The sequence below is a fragment of the Hyalella azteca genome, unplaced genomic scaffold, assembly GCF_000764305.2.
Source record: "Hyalella azteca isolate HAZT.00-mixed unplaced genomic scaffold, Hazt_2.0.2 contig4507, whole genome shotgun sequence".
NCBI classification, from domain to species: Eukaryota; Metazoa; Arthropoda; class Malacostraca; order Amphipoda; family Hyalellidae; genus Hyalella; species Hyalella azteca.
The window spans coordinates 305,384-320,227 of NW_025934720.1; the positions used below are offsets into that span (position 1 = coordinate 305,384).

General features: G+C 38.7%; 2 protein-coding genes across 2 annotated transcripts in view; one reads left to right on the top strand and one right to left on the bottom strand.

Moving 5' to 3' along the window:
• Positions 1 to 14,844, top strand: part of LOC108680096 (CUGBP Elav-like family member 4) — a 432,488-nt gene that overhangs the window by 96,507 nt on the left and 321,137 nt on the right. The gene's annotated exons all lie outside the window — the stretch shown is intronic.
• LOC108680091 (variant surface antigen E-like) lies at positions 8,772 to 9,116 on the bottom strand. The gene has a single exon (XM_018168849.1). The coding sequence runs from the start codon at positions 9,114 to 9,116 to the stop codon at positions 8,772 to 8,774; it is 345 nt and encodes a 114-aa protein (XP_018024338.1).

Consider the following 14,844-nt stretch of genomic DNA (forward strand, 5'->3'; position numbering starts at 1 on the left):
TATAAAAAGTTAAGTTTATTACAAATGTGGCTAAGTATTCATTATATTCTCTTTTGAAATTGGAAACGATAAGTTTGCTCACTCCCGGTCTTAATTTGTATATAATTATTTATTTGACATAATAGAGCCTGAAATGTTATCATTTGCTTTTGTATTGACGGTCTTTTTGTGACAATCAAATATTTATCTTAAATTCTCGAAGGCTTCTAATTTCAAATAAATGTACTTATGACAAAGTAAGACACTTGGGTTTAATGATTGATACGATAGGCACTGAATTTGTCTCGTGAAATACACTAACTCATTCATTACATTTTCGAGTATAAATGAATTAGGCTGACCTGCAATCGTTTAAATTAGGTGTGCCAAAACAGAACTTGTGCACTTTATTAGATATTAGATGATTTAAGTTGATGCGCTTACTTTTGCAGTGATGACGTGTTGCCAAATGCAGTCCCGTTTATTATACGCGTTCACGTGAGGCGCCTATTTGTCCATTCGCGTTCACGTGAGGCGCCTATTTGTCCATACGCGTTCACGTGAGGCGCCTATTTGATTTGTCCATACGCATTCACGTGAGGCGCCTATTTGCCCAAACGCGTTCACATGAGGTGCCGTTTTGTCCAAACGCGTTCACGTGAGGCGCCTATTTGTCCATACGCGTTCACGTAAGGCGCCTATTTGTCCATACGCGTTCACGTGAGGCGCCGATTTGTCCATACGCGTTCACGTGAGGCGCCGATTTGTCCATACGCGTTCACGTGAGGCGCCGATTTGTCCATACGCGTTCACGTGAGGCGCCTATTTGTCCATACGCGTTCACGTGAGGCGCCGGTCGGGATTTTATTAAGTTGCCCCGGGCGTCCTTCAGCAGACCAGGGGTCGCTGTGAACAGATTTTCTTGTTTTTCGAGCCGTTAATTGGACCGACGCTGGAGAGTTTTCCATCGCCAAGTAAAGTGCATTGCAAGCTGCCGCCGAGCTTCTTCCCATCGTCTGCAGATTTTATTTCTTCCCGACTTCTTCCGCCAAAAGTTCCTTTTGATAATTCCTAAGAATTCGATTTTTTACGCGAAGGCAGCGAATCATGATCCGAGTGTGTTTGTTTGAGGAAGAAACCGTTGTCATGACGACCGAAGTTTTGTATCCTCCTAGAGCTCCTGTGATCAAATGAAAGAAATCTGGCGGAGTTATATAGGGGGTTATTTTTCTTTGGCAACTCCCACTAGTCAAAATAACAACCACACTCCCTGCGAACTCGTCTCAAAATCCTCCAGGTTTTGACCTCGTCTCTTTTGGCAACAAGTTTTACAGCTTCCATTAAATAACAGTTTATCATTTTCGCTCTGAATAATATAATAGATAAATGTTTACGTCGCCGGTGACGCAATACTTCACGATAGTCGCCTGCCTTATATGTACAGTGTATTGCATGCTATTGCGCGTTCATTATTGTTTTCTATTCATTACATTGCTGCATTTTTGCACGTGTCTAAAATTATTTTGCTTTATTTTTTTATATATAAGAGGTTAGACAAAGTATTGGAAACACCTGAGAAATCCACGAAATATATTTTAGTATGATGTAGGTCCACCTTTTGCGGCAATTATAGCATAAATTTTCCGAGGTATTGATTCATACAAATTGTGAAATGTTCCCAAAGGAATATTAACCCATTCTTCAGTTAATCTCCCTCCAGCTCTTTTAAAGACGACTGCGGCCGGAACCGACTATTGACTTGCATCTTCAAAATCGACCATAAATGCACGATGATATTCTGGTCTGGTGATTGCGATAGCCAAAGGAGATGCTCAGCTTCATTAGAATGTTCATCGTGCAATTTTTTAACAATTCCAGCTGTATGGATCGGGGCATTATAAACTTGGAAGATGGCGTTAACCCCGGAAACAGTGCTTACAGCATTGGATGAATTTGGTCCTCCAAAATTTTTAGTCACGGCTGTTGATTATTCCATGAAGAAAAATCATTGGTCCGCCGGATTTCTAAAAAATAACAGTACAGATCATCACAGATCCCCAGCCATGTTTTATGTTTGGGAGGAGAACGTAAAACGTTGGTTGACTCTAAACATAAACTTGGCCAGAGGTTAGAAATAAGGTAAACGATGATTCGTCAGAGAAAATCACATTTTCCATTGCTCGAGGGACCAATTCTGGTGGTTTTTATACCACTGTCAGTGCTTTGAAGCATTAGTATTTGAAACCAGAGATTTTCTAATTGCAGCTCTTCCATAGAATCCAGATCTGTGCAGCTCTCGGCGGACAGGCTTTATGGAAACTAGGTTCTGTAGCCTGCAGGTGTCCATTGAGGTCTGCAGTAACTTTAACGGCCGCGGTTTTTCGATTGTCTGGCGCTATTCGATTTAGGCACTGACGGTTTCTCTCAGACAACTTCAACTTTCGGCCAGACCTGTGCTTTGCAGAGGACGTTTTTTTCAAAAGCAGTCATTACTTAATTCTGAGACAGTACCTCTAGAAATGTCAAGCATTCGAGAAGTTCTGTCACCCTAGCATGTTCCTGCCATATGGTCACCGACAATTTGGCATCTTTGAATGTCAGGTTTACCATTTTTAGGTTATAGGTTAGGTTACCTAGGTTAGGTTCCAACAGCTGTATATATGGTTATTATGCTTCTTGATTTCACTTAATAAATTCTAATAAATAAATAGATAAAAAAATTGTCTAATTTTTATCCTTAATTTATAATTTGCCTTTTCCGTTGAATGGAAGATGCGATCTTAAATATAATATTTAATATAATTTAATATAATGAGATATCCTCTTGAATTTAATGATATCATCCCTCCAAAAACATACCGCCGTGCTATTTATGCTGTATATATTGCGTAATTGAAGAGGAAGCTGATATACATCTCGTTGCTAGGTATTTTTCGGGGATATTGGTACACGATTGCTATTCTGAACACGCGCGTCTTCATCGCGTCAATACCAATAGCGAACACTTTTGATATAATCGCTTTTTTTTACATGTTACCGGTACTTATTTTAGAGGCAAAAAATCTTCCTTGGCTGCATTCGACACAAATAATGACGGAAGCTGCAGATGTTTTTTCTATAACTTGGCAGAAACTTGTGCGATCTCTCGTCAATACGCAACTCGGCCCAACTCAAGGCGTTATTAATAAGCCTGCATGCTGCTCTCCTTAACTGTTCTATTTACTTGTGGTGTTGAATGCGCAGGACAAATGTTGTAACTTAGTGTGTTGTGCCGTCAATATAATTCAAAATTGTCTTTCTTGAGTATAAATCATTCAATGGAGCTGGGCAATAGTTCTTTATGCTGCATTAAAATTAAGTTGGTGTGATAGCTCCGTAAAATAAACAAATTTTCACACATACAATTTAAATTGATTAAATTAAGTGTAATTGAAGACCTATCCTGAATTATTGAAAAGGCTTACCACGTTAGTTCTTCAAGTAATAACAATATGATACAATTTTTCGAATCAAATGTATCCAACTGTTAGTGTACGGAAGTCATAAATGTGACTATGTTTCTGTATTAATCGATGCTTTTAAAATGAACACCGAAGATCAGCTTTAATCTCTCATTAATCATCGGATTGCCTCAACATGGCTCAGCGATGCGCTGAAATGCACGAGTCCAATATCCGATATTCGGTACCGTATTTGCCCCCGACCCGTGGACTCTGTTATGTCAATGGTTTAAGAAACGAATAAAAGTTTTCAATGGAGATATGGTGAATTTAATTTACGTTTTCTTTGTATTTAAATTCCTGAAAAAAACTCGTCAGCTTGGACCCATTCATACATTCCCGTGATGTTCAACAAACATTATAGCTTTGATCGAGTCTGCGAGATCCATCGCGAACTTTTGTTTGCAACTGTTAGTGGATTGCGATGCTCGTCTGCTATTGCTATCAAAACACGAGTCCTCAAACGCAACCACATTTGATCTTATCTTTTATGAGTGCAAGTTCTGTGGACGTCAGCAAAAGGCTGAAGGAAACTATTGCCAAACTATGCACTCCTTCTCTTGCATGAGATCATCGCTGTCTTCGACCAAACTATTAATGATTGAAGTTGAAGCTTGCGTGCTCTAGGACGGATGTTGTATGCGCTGAACATATCTTGCCTCCATTGAACTAAGTCTGCTCCGCATTTGATTCCTAATTACGACGTAAAAAGTATCAGAACTCTACTGAAAGTAAATGAAAATAAAAAAAATTAGCTCCTCAACATGGTTTAATTTATTGTTACACCTTTATCGAAGTTTTTGTCGGTGATAGTTTCGCATAAGCTCATAACTTTTCTTTATATTTTTTTTGTGATCCCCCAAATTCGATTAACACACGATCCAGTTTTACGTTCACATTCATTTACTTTAATTTTTGCACGACATTCTGACGTAAGATTTTATTCGGAAAATGCTGGCATTTAAGTAAACTAACGGTTTAAATTTTGTTTTCTGTTCGGTTTCAGGTATCGCGATGAGCGTCATCGTTGCGTGCATTCCATTCACAAACTTCATATTTCGTTAAGTGTATTGCAGTAATATCTATTTTGGATTGCGTTTCGTGAATATACTGGTTGTTTTCATCGGATTATTTGATATAGTTCCACACGAGAAGGAGTTTAATGATGAAGCGTGTAAGACAGAATGTAAGAGCAAATGACATACATATTGCATAGTTGTCGTGCATATATGAAATAACTCGATAATTATATTAAAGATGAGCGTTTTCCCTTCCTCCTGGTATATTTGTGTGCGACCTCTTCTACCTTCACGAAATTAATTAATCTCTGTTTATTATCGCGAGGTTGCATATTTTTCCGATGAGCAAATTTTTCTTTACTCACAATCCGAGAAAGAAACATTCTAGATTAAATCATCATCAGTCAATCTGTTAAAAAATAATCAATAATGTCGAGTCTTTTTGCTACTTGCATTTTTCAGAAGCATCTTTTCTATTTTTTGAGAATTAATACTCCTATACCTAGACTTTGGCTTTATAATACTTCGTGTATTTGCTGTTTTATGATCTTATCGTCTGCCTTTTTCTTACAAGTATTCGAGATTTTGGCAGAATTATTTTTTATCTCAGTTCGAAATTTTGTTGGTGCCACGAACGGTTTTCTAAGACTTCGCGGTGCTGGGCTTACTCTTTACCAATAGTTGTAGTAAAGCAATTAGAAGGAAGGCCTCCTCCAGTCATGAAAAGAAAACTTGTAATTTGTATTATGGGAAACCAATACTGCAAGGCAGCCCTTATCTCGGTAAGAACACCGTTTATTATATGGCGCTCACTTCGCACAATTCTTCTTATTCACTTGGATTATCATCACGCTGCAAATTTTCGACATATTTTATACCTGAGATTGTGAAGAACCCTTCCCGTAAGGAGAGCTTGAACAGTTCATCTAGGATTGTATATATAATGCGGTACCTGACACGCGAAAGAATCTAATGGCGATCTTGCATTCGGTTTTCCAGAATCGAATTTGGCCCCTCACCCCAAATTTCTACACAGCCGAGTCATCGTCACATTGTGAAAATGAACAGCCCGAGATGGTCTATTGTACTTATTATCATTATTGTTACTTTATATTCTGGCCCAGTGGTTAAAGTTCAGAGGTCCAAGATTGGCGCAGAGAGGCGCGGGTTCGATCCCAGCTCTGTGCGCCAGTTTCTGGTTAGAATCGACAAGGAGGCCGGGCGGTTAAGCACAGCAGAATTGATGCGAGTTCGAGACCGCAAAATGCTGTGAATGTTCTGCGATGTTAAGAATCGGCGACAGGCCTACGGCCTAATAAACGCTGAAACCGCTATTATTTTATTATTATTATTAATATAACCATTGTTGTTGCTATGCTGTTTATTGCTTCCGGAGGACAGCATTCTTAATTCCCACCAGGCACTTTAAGTCGAAATAACGTTGAATAAACGTAGTTTCTATGAGACCACTTCATATTCAACAACGTTTCTACGTCATTTGCTTAGAGGGGTAGAGATTGACTCCAGTGCATGTATTCAAACACGACTTGTAGGCTTAAGCATCTTAATTGCGTCTCTCAGAAGTTGACGTACACAAACTTTAATATATTATGTATATTTCAGGGCATTTTTTAGTCGCGTCAGTGTTAACAGTGCAATTCTGAACCAGACATTTTATTTAATCAAAATTCCAAAACTTTTTATAAGATAATTATGCCAATTGTTCTTCATGAAATATTACTTCGCACAATGATGGCAGTTGAATTAGAACAATGCGTTGGGCCCACACATCTCAAGCTCCCTGACTATTTATAAATGTGGATTGCTAGTGTGATTGAAAATTAATTTTTTTCGGAGAAACAAATCACTAGTTTGCTATGAATTGATTAAACTTCACGTTATTTTGATGTGCACGCAATTCTCCTGGATGGTTCAATCGTTTCGATATCATTTACATTCTTAATGCAAGCGTAAATGATTAGAGAAGCTACTTTTAAAACGAAATATATTGTATTTTACATGGTATATCTAACGACAAATGAAAACAAGCAAGAATCATTGTCAGGATTGCATTCATTTCACCGAAGGCACCTAGAGTTATATATAGAAGTCGGTGCGTAGTTGCTTTGAGCAAAAGCTGAGTGATTTTCTTCTAAGGTTTCACCGTCCATCAAAACAAGAATACGAAGCCTGAGCGCGACTCGAACTCGCTTTGTTTGTGCTGCCGATGTGACTTATATAGCGCTGTTCCATGTCGTTGAAATAATACCACATCACATGTGGTACTCTTTTTCTGATGAACGTATTCATAAAGCATCAAGTAATATCTATTCATCATTTTAATTAGGTTGTATGTTTTCTTAGATCTCTGCTAATATGTTTTTTTATTATGCGTTTTATTTTAATTGTTTTTTTAATTAATGTCTCAATCGTTAAAATTGTATTTGCGCCCCTCAAAGCCTTTGTGTTTTCTTTTGACGTTGAAACAAGAAAATATTTTGCCCAGGAGATTATCTCACAGCTCAAATGCTTCAAATGCGCATCACTCAATTTTAGGATCTCGACTATGCAATTTTTGTACCATATTCAGTTTTTTTAAATAAATCTCAACGCATACGTGATAACAGAAGACAATGTTCGATTTGAGCAATGCTATAATAGTTTTATTTGAATTTTTATAGACAATGTATCTACGATTGAAATGTTCGTAATATTGATGATCATATAAATACTGAGCGTTTTTAATTCGACTTATGGTTGTTACCTTGTCTGCTTTGCGTTTCACTCCATTAATCTTTCCTACATATAACCACTTACTAACCTGTAATGTCAGCCTCGCTTTGCAAGGTTTCCCCCGTCTCTTTTCTCCTGGATATCCCGCACTGGACTCGCACTACATTAATAAAGCAGACCAGGTGGATTCAGTGGATAATAGTTTCATGGGATCTTACTTCAATTATCGGTCATCGCAACGCCAATCGTTAGGTTTTATACGCAATCTCTTAGCCGCGTAGCGCTCATGGCAGAGTTTAGAAAACGCAGATTTTACTTCTCGTATCCAAGCTATTAAATGATAAGCTTCAACTAGCGGCATCGCGGTGTACGTTGGGCATCACAATAAATTTTTTGTGCCTACTCCACTTAACATTACGAAATTTAACGAGGATTTTTCACAATAACTAATACTAATAATTGTTGTGAATAATCTGACGAGTACTGAATAATCAAGCAATTCACTTTATCTGCCATGTTTTTACTTGTAAGGTGCCACGTTTTAGTGACATGGGAAATATTTAGCTCATAGAAACATCAATGCCTTGCGTTGATGTGCGATATATATTTGAATAATATGATATTATGAATTCAAACTTTCGTGCAATACACGATCAAGCACTCTCAAAAAATAGGTTAAGAACATTCATGCTTGTTTAATTCTCTTGAAATTAATTTTCCACCACATTTAACGAAGGCTCAGAACATGTTTATGTGAACTGAACCACACTGAGTCTGTTTGAAGATAGCAAGCGACGAGAAAGCGGCAAATGAATTCACGCATTATTGCTTTGTTTCTTTGAATTTAAGAAGGACTCGTTATACTTGGCAGCGACAGGCAGCTCTTAACGATGACGTTGTTGGGTCTGTTGGACGCTTGTTTGTGGATAAGAGCGAGGACGCCATGCTTCCTTCAGTATGAGTGTTAGCAATTATACTGAAGCACTCATACTGAAGCACTCATACTGAAGCACTCATACTGAAGCACTCATACTGAAGCACTCATACTGAAGCACTCATACTGAAGCACTCATACTGAAGCACTCATACTGAAGCACTCATGTTCATTCAGTATGAGTGATGAATTATTCTATTGTTCAACCTCACGATAAGATTTTACGTTTACTAATATGATATTTACGTAGAACTTATTGTGACTGATTTTATATTCCAACGTTGTCACATAATTCCACTTAGCGATTTGGTAGTTTTTTTTGTTCATGAAAATATCCAGTTCATAATTAATATTGATCCAAAGGGACTATTACCTAAAAACCTAAAATACAATAAATATTGATCCGTTTAATAGGTCAATAAATAATAAATTTAACGTTTTTCTAATTTCCCTTAGTACTTTCAACCAGCATATGTCCTCATAACCCCACATACAACACCAACATTATTAATGTTCAGAGAGAACGTGCCACTGTAGAGTTAGCCGCCATAAGCGCCCGGCTGTTCCTGTTAATGCTTTGTAGGACCTGCGGTAATGAGGCGGCCCCTATAATTGCATATGTCGAGATGGATCTGCGATGGTCTGCTGTGATGGTCTGTTGTGATGGTCTGCTGTGGTGGTCTGTTGTGATGGTCTGCTGATGTGATGGTCTGTTGTGATGGTCTGCTGTGATGGTCTGCTGTGATGGTCTGCTGTGATGGTCTGCTGTGATGGTCTGCTGTGATAGTCTGCTGCGATGGTCTGCTGTGATGTATGCTGTGATGGTCTGCTGCGGTGGTCTGCTGTTATGGTCTGCTGTGATGGTCTGCTGCGATGGTCTGCTGCGATGGTCTGCTGTGATGGTCTGCTGTGATGGTCTGCTCCACGCACTCGACGTGTCTTGACTCGCATGTCTGCTTACTATTGTTTTGCTTGTTCTCTTATAAGATTTAACTTGTGCGTTAACTTCAGTTTTGTTAACTGAATTTAGCGTACGTCCGATGTATTGCAATCACAAATCACATGATTTTCAATTCAAGTGCATTGTTCGTTAGGCAATTTTGTACAGTAGCATTTTAGTCGGAAGCTAGAGCTTTACAGCGCTTCAAAAGATGAAATAAGTTAAGAGAGTCGAATGAAGCATCGTGATAGTGTAGTTTTTTTTATAAGACATAGTTACTCTTATTACTGTTAGTATGATACGTTCATGCATGAAATTACGTGAATTGATTTCGACCGTACTGGAATGGACATAATAATAATATATTTGAGTGAAAATAAGTTTTACTTTGTTCGCAAGTCAATCAATATAGTTGAGAAATTAATTTCGTTATGAAAATGGCTTCAATAAAATTTGCTGGGCGAGGAAAGCTTGGTCCCCGATATGAATATGAAAGTAGCTAGCTATATATGAAATAAATATGCCCTTGATTCCTTCTACTAGATCTATTACTAGTTTTCTTATAACTTAATCCCTAGTGAATATAATAAAACCCCATCCAATTGCGGCCATTTTTTAATATCGATTGACATGGCCTAGACAGTAAAACAAACCTGCGCAGCAATGGGTTGGTAGCACAGCTACGCATCGTCCTATGCGGTACAATTAATCAGTGAAGGAATTAATCAAAGTCGCAGGTGTGGTGGCCATCTTCTCGGATTAAGTCTTGATTGATTGAAGACAATTTATGTTTCAACCTTCTTGCTATCCGCCTTTAATGGATTTCCAATTTTTATGCAATCAAATCATCGCTCATTGTAAAAGTTCAACGTCATCTGCTTTGGGATTTGAAATTCAATTTCACCGCGTTTATTAGTGAAGTTGATTAAACAATATCGAAATTCCATTGCCATAAATTTAGCTCTCAATGCGTGATACTTTTTTTCGTAATTAAGAATAATTAATTTAGTTATGTGTAGACTATATTTTTAGTAATAAACGTCTTTTATTTAACTTTTGTCGTGTTTGGCCCCTAAAAAATTGGTTAATTGATAATTTATTATTGAAATGTTTATATTGCCATTAGATTCTGATCGAACTCATTCTTTGGAGCATTATTTAAGAATTTAACCAGTTTGAACGATCTCAAGTTTGATGTTTGTTCTGGTGCGAATAATTCACGTTTTATTTTATTTATTTTACGTCAGTTCACGTTGAAGTTGAAAGTGCAATGAAATCTGGTGCAGAGATCTTATTAATATCAGCACCATGAACATTTTAGGTGCATTTGAAATAGGCTTTTCAGGGCTATTAAAAATCCATTCCATTTTTCCTCTTCCTTTAAATTTTTTTTCTTGCAAATATAATTAATATAAAGGCTCGCTCCGCTTTGATACCATCGCTGATGCGTACAGAAAAGGGAAAATGAACTTGCTTTGGTGCGGAATTTGGAAATCATCAAAAGGCTTCCATGTTTTGCCAATATATCTGAGCACGCAATGCTGCCGCTCATTTGCAGCAAATGAGCGACGCGCGGAAGCGAGGCGCGGTAATCGCCGCAACCCGTCGCGCGCTGCCGTCCGACCAGCGGGCTGTGAAGCGTCCTAATTGCTCTATTGCTTCTATTATTTCTCCCTATTCTCTTCGGGCAATAGCTAACGCCAGTTTTAAGTATTTCTCTCTATTTTTTTCAATTTCTGATTTACAAGTGCAAACGCCTGCAAAATTCGTATTTTTTTCGTAAACTTGATAAAAAATCGTCATGATTAACGAAAACTTCGTCTTTTCGATGCAGAAATAATCTCTGCAGAAATAATCTCTATATAAGATTTTTATAAAAAAATGTAGTTTGGTATCGTGAAAACGGGTCGTAATTTAATTCACTTTGCAATCTCGTTGACTAGTAATCTTTAATCTTCGATTACCATCTTTTTTACGCTAATTCGAGAGATGATGACTTTCGAGGAAATAGTTGAGTTAAGAGTCGATGCGAGATTTATTTCTTGGAATCATTTCAAGAGCAAGACAATTTACTCTCGGTTATTTAAGAACAAAGCGAATTTCGAGTATCTATGGCAACCATGGGCCTTCAAACTTCGTATAGCAGTCAAGCCATAAAAATACCAACTAAATCCAATACGTAGTTTCAAGTTTAAAAGCATGGAGTTCAAGAATTGTATTTTTATTCAATTTAAGATAACGTAATATGAATGCGTTATATTTAAGCTTTTATCAACGAAAGCCTCCGTCGTTTCACGTTATATATATTCTGAATGTTACAACAACAAACAACACTGAATAGAATACGTATATTATGCTAAGCATCAAAAAATCCATAATAACAATAATACTCAAAAAATGATAATTGGCAAATGGGTTGGGATAATCAAGATATTGAAATGCTTCTAAGCCGCTTGAAGTGACTTCGAAGAACGCTTGGTCATTCAAGCGCCATTCATGTGCCATGACATGGGAAGCAACAACTATTGCTGGTCCTTCTTGAGGTGCTAAAGAGATTTGTTGTTAGGTCAACGGCGCGGAATCTTGTTGCTCTCAGAGTTATGGAAGGGAAGAAAAGTACGTATAGCATCATGTTCACAAATTTAAGATAATTATTATCATTATTAATACTCATCTTTTCCCGTATATGAAATATATAATGTCCAAGCGACAGAGCTGCTGTTGCAAGTAGTGATAAGTCATTGTAATAAAATGTGATTTGACATGATATTGGATTAAATATATACTGACGCTAGGTGTTATATATTTACTGTAGTTCTGTATTATATCCTATTCTTGCTGCTAAAGGAGAGTCTAATTCCCAGTCAAATTACCGGAATACCTTGATGCCTAAAATAAACCCACAAAAAAGTTCTTCTGAACACGACTTTCACGCTACATAAAAATGAAGCAACCAAAACTTAGGTTCACTGCTTTTCTTAGCCCTTCTTCCATCGACGATAATACTAGTATTTCCCGGTCCTTTTTGTCAGGAATGGCGTAGATGACGTTCAATATATGCGTAGTCATAAGAGGGCTGAATATTCAAAAATTCATACCATCGGAAGCTGACAAACATGGCATTTTGGAGTTATTCCTCTGAAGAGTCTTTAGTTTCACCACGTCGAAGAACTCCTTGGCGTGCGCACTGCATACCGTCTAAAATTGCCGACTAGTGTTGCTGATGTTGAACCATCCGGCGTGTGTGCCGTCTCTGCCTAACTATCAAGGCATGTTGATTTGTTGATGTCTAACCATCGTGATGTGTGGTGCTGCCGGTGCTTACAAATCTTGACGTGTATTGCAGCCTATGTCCATAAATTTTGACATGTAGCGCTACAGCTGCCATTACTCCTTGGTGTGTGTATAGCGCACCGATGTGTGACGCTTCTTGTGTCCAAACACTTCTCTGTGATGTGTTGCCTGTGGCTGATAATCTCGGCGAATGATGTTAACGAACCATTCATGCTGTTGCCGCTAAATAACCATCGCATTGCACGATGTTGTAACCTACCTTTCTACACGTACGGCTTTTTCGCTTCTTAATTAACATTCGCCGTGCATCGTCGTGTCGCTGCCTAACCATCACCGTGCGTCATGCTGCCGCTGCCTAACCATCGTCGTGCGACGTGCTGCCGCTGCCTAACCGTCACCGTGCGTCATGCTCCCGCTGCCTAACCATCGTCGTGCGACGTGCTACCGTGCGTCGTGCTGCCGCTACCGTGCTGCTCATCGTCGTGCGTCGTGCTGCCGCTGCCTAACCATCGTCGTGCGTCGTGCTGCCGCTGCCTAACCATCGTCGTGCGTCGTACTGCCGCTGCCCAACTATCGTCGTTCTGCCGCTGCCTGACCATCACCGTGCGTCGTGCTGCCGCTGCCTGACCATCGCCGTGCGTCGTGCTGCCGCGGCCTAACCATCGTCGTGCGTCGTGCTGCCGCTGCCTAACCATCGCCGTGCGTCGTGCTGCCGCTGCCTGACCACCCCGGCACGAGGTGTATCCTGGATACCGGCGTCGGACTGTGTCCAGGTGCTCGGCGGCGGTTGAGCGAGGCCGGGCGGGAGGATGGGGTTCGATCTCGTTGGTGGGAGGAGCGAAAAAGAGCAGGGGATCACAGGGGAAACGTTGAGCTTTGGTCAGCCCTCCTACATCAGGGGTTGATGTGGGGTGAATGAAGAAAAAGAGGAGAGGTCGTTCTGGGAGGAGAAGGACGTATTGGTTTGGAGGAAGGGTGATGGGGGAATGCATAAAAAGAGGAGTCGCGGGAGAGAAGCTTTGCGGGAAATGTTGACGGGATCTGAGCTGAGCTCTGAGCAGACGGGGAGGCTTTGGAAGAGCCGGAGCCTTTCAGCCCCAGGATGTTGGGAGGTGTGAGGAGCGACCAAGTCTGGCTGATAGGGGGAGTGTTGGTCAGCTAATGGGTTGAAATTTCCACATTAAATAGACACAGAATATGAAATGTATCGAATGATATTTTCGTCAAGCCAAGTATTGATTCTTAGGAAATAACAGTAGTCTACTTCTTAGTCGATCAACAACTTTTAATTGTTTCTTAAGGTTCTGTAGTGCTCGGGGAACGGCATCAATGGTGTAATTTAACTCAATAAAATTTCAGACATGACTGTTTGAAAATCCATCTTGCTTGTCCACTTCGAAGCAAGAGTCTAAAGTCACATATGAACTCTTTATCTATACGAAAAGTATAGATAAAGAGTTAAAAAAAAGTTTATCTATGTCTTATCTATATCTTTATCAATATATATCTTTATCAATTACGAAAAGTACAAGAATCGGCAACAGGCCATGGGCCTATTTCTTCAGTACCGACACTTCTATTCTATTCTATTCTATTCTATTCCATTCCATTCCATTCCATTCCATTCCATTCCATTCCATTCCATTCCATTCCATTCCATTCCATTCCATTCCATTCTATTCTATTCTATTCTATTCTATTCTATTCTATTCTATTCTATTCTATTCTATTCTATTCTATTCTATTCTATTCTATTCTATTCTATATGGAACTCTAATTATCAAGCCTTGCCGGGAGCCCTGTATCCTGCATCATATGTCTCCAAGCCTTTTCAATTAAATAATGTAGTTTCAGGAGAGTTCTTGAGAAAGCTTTTCCATTAGGTTTCTAGCATGCAATTTGCTAGAAACTTGTCTTTTATTATCCGATTACTTATTTTTTAATAGGATTCATCATTACACAAGAAGAGATAGAGAAAGACCTTAATTAACAATTGCCGTGATTAGTTGTTTAATATTATATTTATACAATTATAACAAATAAGTTATATAGTATTGTATAAATTTTGAGGTGTTCTTGAGGAACAATTTGAGAACAATGCTTCTTCCGAAACATATTTTCTGAATTTTGTTGCGTTGGTAGTAAAAGTTTTTGAGTTGCCAACAGACGCGTTGTGGTATATTACAAGTTTTTGTTGGATTACCGTAAACAAATTCGCCAGAATCAGAAGATAAGAGGTAACAATAGGCTCCCCGTGTACAATTTGTTGCAAAATACATATCCGAAACCAAAACAGAAATGATATTTTTGATACACGGCTTCTCTTTTATGGTTCAATTTACGGAGAAGCTAAAATAATTTATCTGAAGTAGCAACGATAGAATAATGGCTAAAAAGTAATTGGTAGAGTTAATGTAAATTATAGACATAATCAAAACAGTCCAA